Source organism: Antedon bifida, chromosome 2 (assembly GCF_963402885.1).
Source record: "Antedon bifida chromosome 2, ecAntBifi1.1, whole genome shotgun sequence".
Lineage (NCBI taxonomy): Eukaryota > Metazoa > Echinodermata > Crinoidea > Comatulida > Antedonidae > Antedon > Antedon bifida.
In genome coordinates, this window is record NC_136227.1 from 26,318,960 (window position 1) to 26,339,341 (window position 20,382).

At 32.5% G+C, this 20,382-nt stretch overlaps 1 protein-coding gene across 1 annotated transcript in view; it reads right to left on the bottom strand.

Annotated features, from left to right (window-relative positions):
• The window catches only part of LOC144858739 (membrane metallo-endopeptidase-like 1), a 73,398-nt gene extending 53,562 nt beyond the window's left edge, over window positions 1-19,836 (bottom strand). Inside the window, exons 1-22 of the mRNA XM_078714842.1 lie at window positions 19,559-19,836; window positions 13,331-13,513; window positions 10,398-10,493; window positions 9,866-10,027; window positions 9,162-9,281; window positions 7,744-7,961; window positions 7,250-7,312; window positions 6,621-6,737; window positions 5,681-5,767; window positions 5,362-5,498; window positions 4,579-4,672; window positions 4,208-4,336; window positions 3,684-3,782; window positions 3,355-3,432; window positions 2,930-3,033; window positions 2,508-2,566; window positions 2,249-2,300; window positions 1,933-2,000; window positions 1,402-1,532; window positions 1,182-1,247; window positions 729-827; window positions 57-133 (exon numbers count right to left, since the gene is read on the bottom strand). Of these exons, the coding sequence (XP_078570968.1) occupies window positions 57-133; window positions 729-827; window positions 1,182-1,247; window positions 1,402-1,532; window positions 1,933-2,000; window positions 2,249-2,300; window positions 2,508-2,566; window positions 2,930-3,033; window positions 3,355-3,432; window positions 3,684-3,782; window positions 4,208-4,336; window positions 4,579-4,672; window positions 5,362-5,498; window positions 5,681-5,767; window positions 6,621-6,737; window positions 7,250-7,312; window positions 7,744-7,961; window positions 9,162-9,281; window positions 9,866-10,027; window positions 10,398-10,493; window positions 13,331-13,475 (2,201 nt within the window). The 5' untranslated portion in view covers window positions 13,476-13,513; window positions 19,559-19,836. The remainder of the gene's footprint in view (window positions 1-56; window positions 134-728; window positions 828-1,181; window positions 1,248-1,401; window positions 1,533-1,932; window positions 2,001-2,248; window positions 2,301-2,507; window positions 2,567-2,929; window positions 3,034-3,354; window positions 3,433-3,683; window positions 3,783-4,207; window positions 4,337-4,578; window positions 4,673-5,361; window positions 5,499-5,680; window positions 5,768-6,620; window positions 6,738-7,249; window positions 7,313-7,743; window positions 7,962-9,161; window positions 9,282-9,865; window positions 10,028-10,397; window positions 10,494-13,330; window positions 13,514-19,558) is intronic.
• Between the last annotated feature and the right edge of the window lie 546 nt (window positions 19,837-20,382).

The window sequence follows — 20,382 nt, forward strand, 5'->3', positions numbered from 1 at the left end:
TTTATACAACACAAAAATAAACGGCAGAGGTGAAACTTGAAATAGTATAAACATACCTGAATCGCCCAGGACTATGAGGTCCAGTAAGAATTTGAGCAGTAGCACCTTCTGGACGGAAAGCACTACACCATACCTAAAGAAGAAGGTGCACATTTATATAAAAAAACAAAACAAATAAAACAACAAGTCCATTCTGTAATTGGACGCTGTTTGATGCATATAATATACAGTTAAACAAATAGTTATATACAAATACACATAAAAAAAACCACAAATAGATACATATTAAAACACATGCAAAATAAAAGGAACAGGGCGGTATGAAAAATAATATAAATAAAAAACTACAAAAATAAGAAATCAAACGCAATTTAGCAACAAAAAATTAAAAAAAGCCTGAAAAACCACACAACCAAAATATAAAAACAACAAGTAAAAAAAAAATACTTAAGAAAAAAAACCCCGTTAATACTGAAATAACCCCATTAAAATAATAAAATAGAGAGAAAAAAATACACTTTTTCATTTTATCTCTTTGTTCTCTTTATTATTTTACATCAAATTTTATTTTAAAATTGTATTGCAGCTTGCTGGATATTGTATGAAGTAGGGAAGAGGTTGACTGTCTCGCGAATGAAGTGAGTCTTCGGTGTGATTTCTGTCAGACTCCCGAAAACTCTGCTTTTGGGTTTTTCACAAATTCCAAGATAAGATTTATTAGAACTTACTTGTGCATAGTTAATAAAGAATAGTTGATCCTGTGTATAGTTGAGACCAGGGAGTAGAGGTTCTGCTTTTTCTCGACTATCAACAAAACTTCTGTAAGCCTGAAGAAACAACATACATAAAGTCTATATTGGCCCTTTCTTTAATATATTTGTATTTACAACGTGAATTTGAAATTTGCTTGATATTAAGATAGAGTATCTTCTCAGCACCACCTGAACAAAAGAAAAGATGAAGACTCCACATCCTAAGGAATGAATTGTCAGTTACCAGGTATCCAAGTAAGTCCTGAGTACACTATACTAATTGTGGAGAGCTGGTTGCGAGTCATGAACGTTCCATTAAAACACCATGTGTAGGCTTTTTGCCTGTAACATCGACAGAAGGTAGACAAACTCCAGCGTCTCACTCTCGACAAACGTTATCATTGGAGGTAAAAAGCATTTATAACTTACCTTGTATGATTCAACTAATCCGCCATTGTCTGCGATATTTTCTCCTTGAGTTTGTATACCATTTAACTAAAAATAAGCAACAGAAATAATTGTACTAATATATTTAGAAGCCATGTAACTGTATCTACATTGTTAAAACACCAAGGACACTTTGGAAATACTTAATGAGCGAATAATGTTTTTCATTATTAACTAGTCCTAATAAAATATTGTTACCTACATTCATGTCGTTTTCTGGCATGACGTAATTATCGTATTGATCAACAATGCATTGCTTCTGTTCTGTAAACTTTTCAATGGAATTATCTGTCCACCACTGCACCAGATTACCTTCTTTATCATATTGGCGACCTACAGAAGAAATATTTCAAGACAAGTGAGTTTTTCATTGGTATCACTATGTACTATACATTGTACTATATGTTTTCTGATTTATTTATGTACAGTAGGCCTAACAGTGCATTGAGGGGCTCCTTATGTGCTATTATGAGTTTCAGCATGTATATACAGTAAATTATTAAGGTTGATTGGTTGAACCATTATCTCGTTTTCCTTTCATACCAGAAGAAACCCAAAGCAATGTCTTTACCTTGATATAAGCAGGATCAAACTTGCCAACATTGCTTTATATTTGTTAAGAAATAAATATATTAAGAAATGAATATGTTAAGAAATAAATATGTTAGGAAATGAATATGTTAAGAAATTAATGTGTTTTACGAGTTACGAATTACGAGAAATAAAGTCTCACCTCTGTCGTCAAACCCATGAGTTATTTCATGACCAATAACTGCACCAATACCACCGTAGTTCAGATACCTTGAATTGGTTTAAAAATAATGAATATTCAATATCCAAATAAAGATTATTTTATTGTAATATTTCGTAGCTTCTCAACTAAAAATACGTATCCAACTTTGTGTAATATGGAGAACTGGTAAGAAATCGGAATAAATATTATATAAATTATGAGAATATAATGCTCGAGCAAATATCTGACAACAGAAAAGAGTTATATTATAAATTGATAAATAGGGCTAGATAATAAAAACCAACATGTTACATACCATGGCGATTTGTTGTTATAAAATGGTGGTTGAAGAATACCAGCTGGAAAAACTACAATAACATAATAATGAAACAATGATGAAAAAAAAAACAATATTAATAGAACAACACAATAATAACAATATTATATATATATATCTACAGCTCACTATGTCGGTCGGTTGGTTGGTCGGTCGGTCGGTAAACACTAAGTTGAGCACGCGACTGCAGCCATTTATATGGCCTTGTTATTTCAAACATCACCATACAAACATTTACCGATTTTGTTCCTTTGGGAGTTGTAGAATGCATTAACCACCGCAGGGCCTATACTCCATCTGATGAAAAATAAAAATAAATGAATATGCTATAATGTATTGATTTTGAAATTATCAACGAAAACAGCAACGAATAAAGATATTTGATCGTTACGAACCAAATCGTTGTTAATTCAAAAATGTATATTCTCACCATTCAACCCATACACAATAATCATTAATTGTTTTTATTGTTTTGTGTAACATAATCTTAACTTAAAATGATCAGCGTTCGTTTTTATGATTCCGAAATAATTTTAATAATCACTGTCATGAGTGATATTTTATTTTTCTAACATCATTTTGTAATTAATTTAAATATTTAATTGTCAGTAGTTACTAAGTTAAAGTGATTAGAAGTGATGATCAATGGTAACTACTTACTCATTTTTATCGACTTCTTTACGCAGATATCCATATGTTTCTTGGGATGTCCAATTTAGGAATGACAAAACGTTTGTAAAGTAGTTCATATCATCAAAGTCAATCTAAGTAAATTAATTGCCAATACAATTTCTTACTACCTTGTAAATCTAATTTTGGGTTTTTTAAATCTTAGTTGCCACTTGGACGTAAGGACGTAAGCAAGCGCAACTTAGGTGATTTGACCAATCACAGTGATGGACACTCCGAACTGTCTGATTGCGATTGGAAAACTATTGTATTGCGTCTCTCATTTGCCCTGCGCCTATGTCGCCGCGTTGTAGGAACCAAGCTTTACTTGTTATTGCTAATTTTAGAAGAGGCAAGTCAAGTCAAATTAATACTAATTGATGATTGCCTTGATTGTAGTTACAAAAGTTACCTACGTTACTATATTCTTTATCAAGAAGTGCATCGTCTTTTATCCAATCAGGGTAGCCGACTTGGTCGTACATAGCGTTGCACTGGAAAATAAAATGATTTTTGTTTTATTAATGAGAACATTCAACCAGGAAAGAGAAGTAATTCTAAAGTGATTTAGAACAGCGGAAACATGTATATACTGCAAACAAAAATACATTGCAAATTAATAAACCGAGTTTATTTAACTTAAACTCATAGAAATAATTTTTCCATTCAACTTGTAAAATGAAATATTCATTATTTGTACTCCAATCAATGAAAATAAAATAAATGAATCTTTACAACGAATTACCTTTTCGGCTGCAACTAGTTTTGTTGGTTCGTCCATCCATTCATTGTCCTTTAACATATCTATAAACGATTTACGCAATCGACCTATCATGTCTACCATCTACGGAATATTAAATAAAATGTTATATTAATTAATATGAATAGATAAACATACAAACTATATTAAGGAAGTGCTAAAACTGTGCATATCACATAAGTGAGAATGATTCTTATTTTCAGTTGTTTCTACATACACGAAAACGTTATAACTGATGATTGCTTACGAAGCGCCAAACGCCACCATTTATGCAAATGAGCAGGTGTTACAAGTATTTCCTTTTTGCAGGAAAGGGTAATACATTGTTGTGTTAATTTATTATTCACATTTTCCTGCCACTTTTCAGTATTATATTTAGATTTAATTTGCCTTATTTTTTAACAAAATAAAGGTAGACTTTGGATGTGTAAATGAATGAATGAAATAATGAGTGAATGTGTGGATGAATACATGAAAGAAGAAATGAATGAGCAATAATTCGCGCTTACATTTTCTTTACTGTCCCCTGTGAAGGTTTTATCAACATACATCCTGCCGACAGCAAAGTCTAAAATTCCATTAATGTAGTCTGAACATGTTCTAAATCGAGCGCCCTCTGCACTTGCACCATATAAAACCTGTGGGTTGAGTAGAAAGATTCCTGAGTTACAACATTGGTATGATTGAACCTTGACCCTTGGAAGGCAAAGTTGTTAACCAATCAAGCTACAGCTCTACTACTTATTATTTAATATTAAGAACATTAGTTATACTTATTATGAAATCACCGTATGTATATTTATTTAACTTACATCTATTTATGGCCTCTAATAATAAGCCTACACATTTTTTAAAGTTTTAACAATCAATGATAACGTACCTTATAATACTGTTGTCTAACATGGCGGAATCGTTCTCCCAGATTACTAACTCGATTCATAATAATTCTCCACATCAAATAATTAACAACAACTCTGCATACAAAAAAAATGATAAAATATAATCTTAATCTTGGTTCTGTGATGGCGCTGTTACAATCCGTCATGCTTGAATAATATTAATGAATGACGTAATGCATAAACGATGGCTTAGCTCTGTGGCCAGAGATGTGTAAATAAAAGTACGAATGAATTTAGCTGGATAGTCGTTGTTTTAGGCCTATATTAATGTTGTCGTTATAGGATTATATTAACCGATATTAATTGTTGCGTTCTATTGTTGCTATATTAGTTTAGTTATCACTAAACGTATTCAAACTTATTTTGTATGCTTATAAATCTATGCCATGTACTACCTAAATCTCGGCTACAGGCGTGGATTTAAGATTATAATATTAATTTATAACATGATTTTTTTCTTAAATAGGTCATGTTACAATATTTGTTGACTCCTAGAAAATGATAAACTACTACTACTACCTAGGGCCTAAAAGGTGGACAATTGTTATAGGGTGGATACAAACCTGAAGTTGAATAGGCCTACAAACTAAACACATAAAAGTCAAGATAAGAAAAGGCCACAAAGCGCAAACGAAAATTATGAGACACAGGGAAAAATTAAAAAATTAATATAATAAATGTGATCAATAGAAATGATTTAGTACATGGCCCATGGAACATAGACATACAGTGCGCCCTCAATCGATAAGCAATTTTGAACAAACTTTGGGTTCGTGTCGACCACAACCAACTGAGAAATTTCTTTCATGTATGCTGGGTTACGATTAACAATTGGCTCCGAATCTGTGATTGGTTGCACACTTTTTGGAGTAACCGTATTGAAGTAATAGCGCCAGTCTATCTATGGAGAAAAATAACGTATACACAAAGAAGTATTATTAGTATGCCTGTAATTGGAATTATGATTAAATGTGTTCAAAAATACAAAATGTTACTGGAATTGCCGAGATGAATCTTGTCAAAGAGTGATATAAAACGGAAAATTATATAAAACATTTTGAATAATAATATGGTTTTTCTTACCAGCGGTACATCTGCAGATAGTTCCTCCAACGTCATCAGATTATACAGTGCTTCATTGTCTCTCATATCTTCGTCAGGCGTTGTTAACTATATATATAATAGAAGGTTTTGTTAATTTGCTTCTCTTCAATGTGTATACTAAACACATAGAAGGAAATACACATTGAAGGAAATGCTTCTGTTCAATGTGTATACTAAACACATAGAAGGAAATACACATTGAAGGAAATGCTTCTGTTCAATGTGTATACTAAACACATTGAAGGGAATACACATTGAAGGAAATCCTTCTGTTCAATGTGTATACTAAACACATAGAAGGAAATACACATTGAAGGAAATGCTTCTGTTCAATGTGTATACTAAACACATAGAAGGAAATGCACATTGAAGGAAATGCTTCTGTTCAATGTGTATACTAAACACATTGAAGGAAATACACATTGAAGGAAATGCTTCTGTTCAATGTGTATACTAAACACATTGAAGGAATTACACATTGAAGGAAATGCTTCTGTTCAATGTGTATACTAAACACATAGAAGGAAATACACATTGAAGGAAATGCTTCTGTTCAATGTGTATACTAAACACATTGAAGGAAATACACATTGAAAGAAATGCTTCTGTTCAATGTGTATACTAAACACATTGAAGGAAAGAATGGAATGATCTTGATTACAATGCAAAGGATAAGACATTTCGTTACTTTATTCTTTTTAAATATCAAGGACCCACCACTCTGGCTTTGTAGGGCCTACCTATTGATTATTATTATTGTATAAGGTCTACTATACACTATATATACTATATTGATTTTTTTTAAACGATATTTAGTGAGCTTTTACGGTGTCTTGGTACGACGTTAATTAATGAATAAATCATAGTGAATTCATTATTGATTTCAATCGGTAATAAACTAATAAATATCTGAACTTACGTTAGCTAATTTGGTTTCAAATTCTAATACGTCCGCCATTTCTTCTTTCACAATAAGAGGGGTACCGTTAAGCAAAAGTGCTATATCCGTCATATATTTCAAATACGCTTCTTTTGTCTGGATGTAAGTAAAAAGATAAACATTATCATTTATTGTTTAAAAAATAATAGCTTCTACATGCTTACAGATTATTGTTATTAAAGAACATACCAAAAGAGGACATACTAAAATCAGGCTTTGATAAAAACCATTTTGCAGTTTTAACATCACAAATTTAAAACAGTAAGTTTGATCTTGAATATGAAATTTGTGAATTTCATGATACAAACATCATCCTCAGTCTTGCGCAATGACGCTTTCTTGGTAACCGTAGTGGTTCTCACTACAACGCAACGTAACGCAGCGACGTATCGACGCAAGGTGCTGTGTTGCGTAATCACAAGTGGGAACTGACGACGCAACAGTGCTGCAAAGTCGCAGGTTTGATTTCACGCAGGCGGGGGCAAACACAATTATCGGAAGGGCATTTTCTTACGTTGCGTAGGTTGCGTTACGTTGCGTCACTAGTGGGAACCACGCTTTAAAGGCATTTCAAATGACGTAGGACTTCTCACTGTATTGATACTCACCTCTGCATATTCGCTAGACAAATAATATTCCCGACTTGACATTCCTAAACTTGGTTGGTCAATCTAAACAAAAAAATAAATATATTTCTTAACAAGATACAGGTAAGATAAGCATAAAAAATAGTATGTTGAAATTTAATACACATTTCTAAAATGATCTAATTGAATAGAATGCAAATTATTCATTACGTCATGTGTCCAATTCGTCGTCCAGCTCTGTAAAGTCAATTCGTTTTCGACGATTTGTTTCAAGGTATGTGATAACATAATTGAAGACATAAACTATTAGTCAATCAGTATAGTGACAAAACCAAACCAAACCCAATACATGTAAATAGTAGGTCTACCTCCATACGGCCTCGTAAATCATGTAGGTCTTCACAAAAAAAGAAAACTCCTTAGGCCTACAACCAATACTTAGGCCACATTTACTTACTGAATGAACCGTCAGTTTACTTTTAAACCACCTAGTTTAAAAATGCGAAAGAACTTACCTTCAAAATATACCTGGAGGAATTTTTATCGTCATAATCTACGTATGAATGAATAATATGACGATTATTAAATTCGCCAGACAGTGTTGCCCAGAGTGTCTCAAATTTGTATCCTCGTTGTGACCACATACCACCTGGGTTCGGTCCAAGTACCGGCCATCCGCCGAGGTACTCCAGTAGGTCAATCAAGGGTTCGCCGTCCAATTTATCGATGGTGTCTAAAAAAATAATTATAATTTATCTTTAATACAATTTTCTTATATGAAGCATAGAAAATAACCTATTCATTAAGTTACATCATTGGAGTAGAAACTAATGACCAAATTACACAGACGGGCGGTAACAGTACGCGGTAAACAGTAAGCGGAAAACAAAATGATATAGAATCTATGTTATTTCATATTACCATTTACACAAAACGCGGTTGAGCAAAAAAAGGTTTTACGACGGGTGGACAAGCTCGCGCGTTTTCGCTTATACCGCTCATCTGTGTGTAAATTGGCCTTAAAGCTGTATCATTCTGAAGACTGGTGAATATTTATAAGATTAATGCCTAGCTATTTGACATGTTGGCTACACAGAAGTTAATAGCAAAGAACACATTGCGATTATATGTGATACGAGGCACCGTTCTAAAGAATCCTTTTGACGACGAAAGTTTTAATCAACATATGGAGGTCGGGTCCGAACCTATACAATCATGGCATCTTACAGTCCTTTGATTGATGGGTATGCTAATTCGGATTTGCATAAACCACGGAGGAATTAACCTACTAAACTAATGATCATGATAATAACATTAAAACATTCTTGTCACAGTTTTGAATAATGAATCGATTCCATTCACTCTTCTCAAAATAACGAAAACTCTTTTGTCTACGTCTTTTACATGCTAATACATTCGACAATATCAAAGTGAGTTATGTATACAGTTCTATGAAACATATACTTACATTTATACAGTACCTAATAGTTCAAATAATAACAGTTTTAATAAAACAATATCATTTTTTATTCATTTCATTTTACTTTATAACAATTTAAAATAGCACTTTGTGAGAATTCGTTTAAAGTAAAAATTGTCTGTGAATTATGTCAGTATCATTAACAATGAAAGTAATTTTTAGAGAAAAGTCTAATGCCGGTACATAATCAAATTTTAAGATTTTTCCATCTAAACAATTAAATTTCAACATTTTTTATGTCAATCAAAGATTAGATCAAAACAAAAAAATTTCATTTATCCGTTTAGTTTGTTTTGTCTTGTGAAATCATTATACTTATGGTATTTCTATTTGTTTTTTTAACGAAAGTAAATACATTTATTATTGCTAGGCCTAACTATAAAATGATTTCGTTCATTTTTATTTTATTTTCAAAAATATATAAATATAATAAAGCATATACATTTTACGTACCTTCATCCATACATGCTTTGTAAAAATCTCTTGATTTTCTAAAAGTATCCGGTTCACCACTACTGCTAGAACTTTCATCATTAGGCCCCTTACTAGGCGTACTATCTGCTGACAACAGATCTGTTCCCAAACAAACATAGCTTATTATCGTGTATCTACTTTATGTAGTATCAGTAATGTAACAATGTAAGTTGTTTGAATGTAACAATCGGAACGAATACTTCGCGTTGAACCTATCTGTCATAGGCCCATTTTTAACATTATTGACATTTTGAAAAAAGATTGCAAGGTAGAGATGTGGGTCACATTATAAATTGTTCGAATTTTGTAATAACATACACATGAATAAATTGTACTATTTATTTATAGGTCAATGAACAAAAATCATGAATTATTCGTAAGTAAAAAACTGCCGAATTGGAAATAAAATCGTATAATAAGATACTTCCATGATTTGCCATTGGCGTATTAAAAGGGTTATTCAAATTATTCAAATTAAACTGAATGAACAATTCAACATGTCTTCGCCACATTAGTGCCTTGATTCAGTTGCAGATCAAAACGAAGCTAGCTAGGCCTATAGCTGCAGTTGAAACGTCAGAGCCAATGTTTACAAACACTTATGTATAATTTCAAGTACAACTAAAGAAATTAATTAATTAATGGTGCTTAAACACTAGTCCAAAAATGGTGTCTATTCTTACCTCGTAGTACAAGCTGTACGTCTTCTCTCAGGACACTAAATGCCGAATAGTAGTACTCGTTTTCTGGAATAGCGTACCGTTTCTCCCAACCTCCACATGAGAATTGGAAGAAATTGTCACAGGGGTCAACACTAGTGTCCATATTTGATATGAGATTGCCAGCTAAGTAGAAACAATTATGAAATTAATATTTAAACAATATGGCAAATATTACTGGTCTAATAAGATAAGGCCTATCTAAATAATAGGCATAAAAAAAAAAAAAAATGTTGATATACAAGTGCGGTATAATGTCTTTTGACAATAAACATCCTGCAGTATGATGTCTTCTTACAGACAATTTTATCACATATGTTATACCTCATAAGTATAGTGGGATTTTATTTTTAGAGGTTAGATTAGGTTGATATTTAGGAGTTAGGTGCTATTGTATAATTCTGCAGTCTGGCACGATACTGCACTGACAGGGAGTGTATTACCGCTAGACATGCTACCGTACGTCAATATATAAGTAGCACGAGAACAATCTTACCCATCTTGACACAGTGATCTGTAGTGCATACTTCAGGTTCATCTTTTAGTGCGTTGACTTCCCGCTTCAAGTTATTCCGATCTGTACCTATAACGGCTGAGATCGTAAGTCACGTGCCATATACGACGTGGAGATGTGATGATGACCATTTGCAATGACGATCGTGGATTACCAGAACAATGAAGGACGAATCACAAATACAATGAGGTTGTAGAAGCATCGTTTGGCAGTGAACGTTGGAGTGATTTTTGTTGCAAACCATCGGAATGAAAAGATGACCAAATGGATGATGATTTTTGCAAACAGGTTGCCAAAAAAGACAAAACAGGAAATTGTAAAACAGAAAATGAAATGATGCCGGAACATATATTGTACAAATATGAATTTGAACAAGTGAAATATTAAACAAGTTTACTGCTTTTTTTTAACGTCATCATAACATAAACATTAGCACTTAGAAATACATTCTTCTGAATGAGTATAAGTTATATCTCCATGGAGAAATAAAATCATGGTTTATGATTACTAGTAATTGATTGGATAGTTAAACACTTTATTCATAAAAAAAAACACAATAATTAGAACGAACGGAAAGTATACTAAAAATGTTTTCCTATTAAGTGAAGAGAATTAGAGAATAGAACTACACAAAGTGTTACCTAATAAACCATTAACGTATCGTTATTCGATATAATTACCGCCACTAACAGGATTGATACAAACAAATGTAGGACTGTTTAACTACGGCATATACTGCGTTGAAACACCGGTTCTCGTCAGATCACCGAAGTTAAGCATCGTTGGGCCCGGTTCTGGATAGGAGACCGTCGAGGAGAAAAAAAAGCGGCGGGTGCTGTATATACACCAAAGAGTGGCCGAGCGGTTAAGGCAGGGGCGCCCCGCAAACCATAGCTATATAATCGGCACAGGTTCAAGTCACTCCTCGAATATTGTTCCCGTGGTATAGAACAAGTCTTCTCGGATAAGGACTTAAAACTGGAGGTCCAGTGTACACATCTGGCTCGTGTGCACTTTAAAGAACCCAGTACATCTTTTGGAAGAGTAAGGGGTTACCCCGGTGTACTGGTCCATTCAACCCCTTTCATTGTGGACAGACGAACGGGCGCCGTTTGGTGATAGCACAGTGAGACGAAGGAACCCTTAGGGGAGTAGAAAGTTGTGGTATGTGCCGTGCACACACCTGTGCGCATTTCAGCCAAGTAGGCTGCAAGTCAAAGGTTATTCCGCCATTTACATTTACTACAGTAAACGCATTTTCGTACATATACTCGTAAACAGATAGTATTCTCCTCGTTGCAAATATGTTACCAGCACCCTAACCTTAACCATTTCTTATAGCATGTGATGGACACAAAGTGTATCATGTGGAACTATCCTATAGCTACAAAAACTATTTCTTGCAAGATAGGTATTCAGTTAAAATAATAAGGTGTTATTTCGAGGCCTATCAATCGCATATTGAAGGGAATTCAGACACGTTAAAACCTAGGGGTTCTTCCTACTTTATCTCGATACTGATTGTGCCAAATAAAACAAAACCGGTAATCAGTGAGCCTTACACAATTAAAATAGTATTATTATAAAATGACTAATAATTTCCTCTTTAGAAGGTAAGTACAAATCAGGTATATGCCATCATTATCAATACATACATTTCTTTCTTTTAACAATACATTTCTTTAATTTATTCTATATTTAACAAATTAATACTCGTCCATGTGAGTTTATTATTTGTGCACGTGTTATCTATTTGCATACGTTTAAAATTTCTTCCAAAATACACGTGATCTTACTGTCCCAGAAATTCTTCTAAAGTTGATATTTCAAGCAGGAAATTCAATTAAAACGTTCTCTGACGCATACATTGATTAACATAATGATGACATATTCTGTAAAATAATGGTCGTGTTTCCTTTCTCTGTATAAAAAACCTGGCTACTAAAAGTTAACACGAATGTTAAAAATAGGATATTTTTGGCTTAGTTAAACTAGGATATTAAATCAATCAAGAAATTATAACTTAAGGTGAAATACTCTTTTAAAACCGTTACTCTCGTGAATATCAACAAAATGATCGACTGTCAACTTTACTTAATAGTAATAAATTCAACCCAGTTGCATGTTCATATTAACGTCAGGTACAATAACGAATTTAGTATTAACAGATATAAGCCGAAGTTACCAACCAATTCTTAATACTCTTAATATAAACTTGACAATAATAAATAATAATAATAATAATTGCTTATATAGCCCTTTTTCAATTTGATCAAAGCGCTTTACATATTTTAATTACAATTTTAAGATATAAAAATAGAGATCTCAAAGAAAAATGACATATAGGACAATGGAGGTAACAATCATATTATTCTTAACCAAAAAATACCGATATCTAATTATTTTGAAATTAATACTAAGACTAACAAGGAAATACACTCATATTAACAAAAAAGTAAGATATTAATCATTTTGCTGTTTAGCCTTTCCTTGCATATGTTATGGTTATAAATGTTTTATTATTATTTTTCGCAATGTTATGGCAGCAATTTAAATAAAATGAAATATTATTTCAATTATGCAAATGTAACAGATGAAAGATCAACAGGACCATATGTAAAACTGCTACATCACCTGATGTTTTTATTCTGTATAAATTCGCTTTTGAATAAATATTTAAAAAAGACAAAATATGTATATAATTATAATAAATATATATTTTATAAATAATTTTTATTTGTTAATTTATATAACGTTGTTACTAATAATAGATTGGCTTATAAAACACACGTTGAAAGTATCCGTTCATTCCCTTATAATTGTCAAGGTGTTTCCGAGGCCAAATAATTCCAGTACTTCAGAGTTATATAAATGAAATATATTAAGTAATATAGTGTTAACAAAACAGAACATACCTGTAGTTATTATAAGTCCGATAACAACGAACACCAAACACACGGTTGTTACAAGAAATACTCGCTCCATTCCGCGGTTAGTTTTTTTCGTCTCTTCCATAACAAGCTCCGATTTACTGTTAGCGTGTGTGAATTGTGACGTCATCGTGACCTTATAATCATGTCCAACACAACTGTTTACTCCTGTCAACAACAAAATTGACAATTTAAGGATTTTAAAAAAGTCATGCGATGTTACGTAGTAGTTACGTAATAGTTTGTTAGTGTTATCTTGTCTATTAGTATTACGGACCATTCCAAAAAATAATAATACTAATAATAATTTTTAATAATAACTAGGCCTACATGCTTGAAGTAGCATGTTATTAGATAGTTATATAGATGAAATCATAACGAACATTTTGTACAATCCTTTAATAATTAACAGTAAATACATCTATACCTTAGTAATTTATATACTTTTATATATAGGCCTAGTGGGTGGAAGTGAAAAGTGGGAAATTTAACAACTGGAACGCAACGCAATGACGTAAGCGCAACGCAGATGATTTTGACCAATCAAGCAGAGAATCATTTTCCTTAAGAATAATTTATAATTTACTACAAATGAAAACATTTTAGTAATTTATTTTTAAATTTATATTTTAAGTTAAAGGTTCAACAGATCAAAAGATTTTGCTCGCTTGTGGCTGTTTTCACACTTTTATTGTACTTTTTACTTCTTTTTACAATGGTTATGAATTTTGTGTGAAAAATAATGAATACTCAATATACAATATGCATTATTACTGATTTCTGCCTAATCAAGTGAGAAATACAATATACGCCCGGGACTCGATATTTTTTGTCATACATACGAAGACCCCTCTTGAAACGTCAAAAAATAACATGAATAATGCATTAGTCACATGCATGAGGACAAGGTGTCACCTGATTACAATTCGCTAATGCAAACGCTTTCCATCGAGCCGTCTATGTAGTCGAATGGTTTAGACAATTTTCTTAATTTCATATCAAGCATTAAATCTGGCACCCACCCGAAAATGTGTGTAGATTTTATCCATGGGTATAATAGCAATCGTTATGGCAACTGATCTCCACACACACGCATGGTTTGTTCTCTAAAAATGTTATTAATTTATCTATACCCTTGGTGTACGACCTAAATAAAAGTAGATTATTCAATTTCGAACCATTTCCTTTCCCAAACAAAAACAGTATAACGCAACTACTTTACACATAGGTCTAACATTAAACGCATGTCATTGTAAACAGTTCTGATTCAAACTTAATGTCGTCTGACAAAACAGAGGTGCCTGGCGTGCCCATAGATTTATTCCGGAAATTACAAACATAAGTATAGTAATTGTTTGAAAATTCGCATTGTTTGACAACATAATTTCCAATGTAATTCATTCATGCAGTTTCAACAGTAACTGATTGGTTCTCTGCCCATCGTAAAATATACCTCAACTCTCCAATGTTTTGATGGTGATTAACTTAATTTCAACTTTCGTTACAAACCAGAGGAAAAGAAAATTGCAAATAACTGACATAATAACCATTTTCGAATACTTTATACATTATAAAGACATGAGTCAAAAGTACATACAATTGATACGTGAATACGAGTTCAATGTACTAATATTATTGCACGGTTGTATCGTTCTCAAATACGTCATGGTAAGCAAATGACAAACACAAAAGATGTACGATCTACAATCTACTAACTACACAACACACCCTTCACCATAGATAAATTCTCCTATATATAACTTGTAGATAACGACGTAGGCAGTATACAGTAAAAGACACAATATTATGCAGAGTGAAGTGATACTTCTTGTTTTGAATCTATGCTGGTACATTTTGAAGAGTTATGGGTTTACAATCCTAAGCAAAGACTTGAGTATGTGTACTTTTATGGGACTTGGCACGGAACACTATACATCGTAAAGGATAATCTTACCCATTGTATACCACGATAGATAATCAATTGGCCTACTAAACAGTTGTTTGCATATGATCTTGTTTAATACAGTGTAGGCCGACTACTTAAACAATATTAATTGCCATTATATCAATTATGAAGTGTTTTGGTATTTGTCTACCACCATCAGGCCATTGATTGATAAGAAGCTACTGACACTGCATAATTTATATCTGAGAATGCTGTAGCTAGCTTTAACTACCAACATTTGCCACATTATTATATATTAGGCCTACAGACCTTTAGGCATACCATTTTATAATATGCAAAACATTCCACACTCCATCGTTGCAATTTTAAAATTGTCCTCTGTTCAGAGAAGTTTTTCCTTGATGATTTCTGATCGTTTTTCTTCCTTTGGTACCTTAATATTCTTCGTAAGACAGGTTATGCTTTCAAGAAAACTGGACAGTTTCATCAAGTCATCATTGGGTTATCTTGACAATACCTGCTTCTTAAGCTCTGTACACACTATCCAGCTAATTTGACAAAAACATGTGATGTGCCCAAATATGGTAGTGATATGACATCATCAACTTCATATATGGGCACATCATATTTTGTTGTCACAAGTTTGATAGTGTAAAGCTTTAGGTTTGGTTAGATTTTTTTCTTGTCCTTACCATTCCGCTTATGATCATTAATTCTATCTAACTGTAAGTTTCTATTCATATTGTAGTAATCAATTAAAAAAATTGATTCCTCAAGCTCCAAAAGAACCGCATGGTTTCCCTAATTGTGTTCAGCTTAATTAAGTTACGTTTTATTTGGAAAATAACAAAAAAAAAACGTTTTAAACTTAAATTCGAAAATCTTAGTTTTCTCCTGAAATTAAGTTACAGTAAAATCTTACCTTCGTTGTTTATAAAACTGACAAACTGAGTACGCTAGTGTAGAGAGATGTTAAAATACAGGTAACTTAACTAGAGCGTGAGCCTGCGACCTTTGAATGGTAGCACTGCTCTGTATATATTATGTACTTTATTTAATAAATCTATCTTTTATCATAATGTGCTCGTAAACAGATTACACCTGAAAGTTCACAAGCGATCCAAGATTGACAGGAATTGAGCAAACAGTGTTTAGAATAAATAATGACAATTACGCTTATTGGGATGTACCGTGCAAAAAGTAAGCTACGTTCTTCCGAGAGTGTGATAAAAACTGGACTGGAGATGTTTTCTAAAGAGAACTTAAATGGATTGATTGGAGAACGTCTAATATGTTAGGCCTGCAACGTATAACTTATCAGACATTTACACTTTACACAATTTGTTTCCATTTCTGTTTAGAGCTGCAGGATGATTTGTTATTTGTTTTTACTAACTAAACTTGATTGAACAAACGCTTTTGTATGTCTACATTTTTATCTTTGATTCTAGTTATCTTTTAGTCATCTTGGTGGTCTTATAACGGGCGTGTTTGAATGTGTTTCTTCTTTTTTTTCAACTCACCGTTTTTTATATTTTCCATACAAAACATACATAAGTTTCTTGCAACAATTATAATGGCATATCACAATCTTAAATATTTTACTTTACATGTGAAAGGACAGTTAGAAGTATATTATTCTTAGAAGTTATGCATTAGAGTTAAATATTATCTTTCAGCAAACATAATCTAAAATGTCTTCATTATTATTTTTCAGTTAAGTAACTATCAACTAAACAATAAACAGTCTGTTGGTAGTTATAGTATCTAAGCCCACATGCACATCCATTATATAAATCATATTGTTAACCACATTCATGATATATATATATAACCTTGTCGAGAATTTAATTTAATTCTGTGACATTTTGACCCACTACCAAACAAAATGGAAAGTTATCAACCCTGGATAATATCCATATATAAATAGGAGTTATGCCAAGACAATATTTATCTTAACAGGAAAACACTTTAATGAATCAATATTACCTATAATATGCTATCTACCCAAAATATAACCTATTTGTCAAATCTCGTCCAGCAAAGTTCACATCACATGTCAAGGATTAATAACCCTGTAATATGTTTGGACCAATACAGCTGGAAAAGTGTTAACGACTATGACAACTATTTCCTCTAGCAAAAATTATACTGAATTAGGATACACGATAGTTTTTGACTTCCAGTTTATGTGACCTTAAAATTAAGATGGTTCCTTTAATGGACTTTGACCTACATTTTATCGACATTCTGAAACACAACAACGTTACGAATGAACTATTAAAAAAAATGCACATCAACACAATATCGCTTGAAGTCAAATTGGACCTAATTTATCCTAAATTTTCATAATCCATCATACATATTTTAAATGCATCATTTCCACCGATGTCGCTCAAGGCACAAAACGCTTTTAGTTATAGAAACAACTAAAAAGCAGTTTAAGCCGCATCAGTGCAATGGTGATACATTTGACTTTCCATTTCTTTCATTTTTGAAAAAAAAATGACAAAATCTGTATTCGGCCCTCTATACAGAAAACGCTTTTGTAAATTCTTACAACCTTCCGACCAATACTATCTGATCAGTTTTTATATTTACAGACAATTATCATATAGGTGTATTTATATTTACAAAATAAACATTGCAGGTAATGAACCGAATTGCGGAACTGTAGTACGGAATATCGTCCAGTCAATTTTGCTAATTTTGAGTTATGTTGGGTCAAGAATCGAACCATCAAATACGTGTGTTATAATGTGGATGGTTAATGTAGACACTACACATAATATCACGTAATTTATGTCTGTACATTTCAGGGGCAACAAACGATACAATACAGAATATCAACATTAGTGTCCAAATTGACAAGAAAGTATATCGAAACATTATATAAAATGAATACAGAATTGAATTTTTAAAAATAGGAAGGAAATATATTGATTTCTTGTTTCAAAATCTAAATAATTGTATCAGATATCAAACAGCCAAAACAGACCTACATACATTTCCTGTTGGAACGACTGGTGTCACCCATGTATTCCAAAGAGGGAGTAAAGATTGAGCCAGTTGATCTGCCAAGTTCGACATTATAGATATTCCATTGCTTTTTTAGCATTATGTAAAAGAACCAATGATATCATTATAGCCGAAGGCTTATTACATCTCTCTGAAAAGAACACTTCTTAATGGTATGGCTTATTATTTTATAATTAATCCATATCACAGAATCAGAGCAGCAGAGTAAAAGTTTTTCTAATCAGTAGGCCTTAACTTTCCTTAGCCTAGCTACTGTTTCATTCGGTTAACACATTGTAAATGACAATGTGATTGTTTGCCAAGTTCAAATACTATAATATAGATAGCTGCTTTAGAGTTTTGGTATTTGTAAGAAAACCAACACACGATATCGAGGTGAGTCAAAACCATACAGTAAACATGCAGGTGTTTTTTCAAGTTAGAGTTTATTAGTAGTATGCTCAGGAAAATGACCAACGGGAAGTTGGTCCATAATATATACTGTAATAAAAATGATAATTATAGGAACACGTTTTGTTAATAACGTTAAATCCTCTCCCTAATGGACACTTGTTTCTGAACCTATAACCCTCTGTCATCTCGCTTCGCTAACATTTAACATAGGCTTCTACCATGTAGACGACTAGTTATACTTTTTTCACAACGTTTTATTATTTTCCTGATAATAATAAAACTATACGTAATTATAAAACAACTGTCTATTAAATCATTACTACAATTGTGTCTGAGGTAACGGCATTAGCATTCATAACAACTTTGTCTATCATCGTATGAATTTTAGGACACATAGGTTCATGCTGTCAGAATTCCCACGTTATTCATTCGCAAGCTACTTAGTAAGCCAATCTTAAAAATGCATAAGAATGTTCAATAAAAATTGTACTGTTTTAGCAATTATTTATCTGCGTATAATAGTACAACAACTCAGAAACCATAGGGGATAATGCATTACCTTCAGTTCCTAATCCAAGCTAAATCATGAAGGAATAGAAATAAAATATTGTATATACTTTGACTGGTTAACTGATGAAAGAAGACCAATGATTTATTTAGCATAGAGTATATTCTTAACTTACAAATGGATTTTGAACTGGAATTCAGGACCAGCTATTTTTGTGGAACATAGGACAGGTACCACAACCGTGCTCGAGCATTCTCCTTCAAATTCATTTTGAAACGACACACCTACACTGTGGGTTGCATGAAATGCTTGACAACGTCAAGACGTGTACTGTCAATAGTAAAAAACAACAGAAGTGTCTACCTACATGTAATGAATTGAATCTTGTCATTCACCAAGTCCAGTCCAGCTTCCTTCCTAATGTCAGTGGTATTTATTTTTGCTCTATCTTGCCAGTAACATGATTTGCTTCAGCAGTTGGTGACGTGAAACACTCACGTTATAGTCCAGGTTGTGAAACAATCAAGAGCTTCCCATGAACCCAACATTGAGTACGAATAGGTTCTGATAGAGTTGGATCATGATATTGACAAGTTCCGTTGCCAGGAAATACACCAAGTCAATTAAATCAATTAAGGCATACCGTGTATGTCCTACTCATGTAACTTTATATTTATTTTATAATACAGTCAACCCCTCCAAAGTCTGGTTTTGTGAGAGTTTCCAGTTTAATATGTTAATTTGCAAAAGGAATAAAACCACCAAAAAAAACCCATATTGTATTGCGTTATAACTGGCATAATACAATTGACCTTAATTAAAATCCGGTAGGATCTAATGCATCGTCATTGACATGTAAACAATGCAGCTAATATGAACTTATTATAACTTAATAAGTCTATATATCACGCTACCTAAAGTTTTTGTTTAGCAATAAAAGTAGAGGGCCCTGTTTTATTCATCTGTTGTATTTTATGTCATACTTTTATTAAAGAGTTCCCCAAATAAACACTGATTAATACTTTATGTTCGAAACAGCGTGAGGATGGTTTTTTTTCTTGGCCTTTTCACCAAACATTCGAAATGTATAACGTGGAAAATGATATACGTAAAACATGTGAATAAAAAAAAGTATAGACTTTATTAACTCAAAACATTTGAATAATACAGAACAATGTGTTGAACCAGATG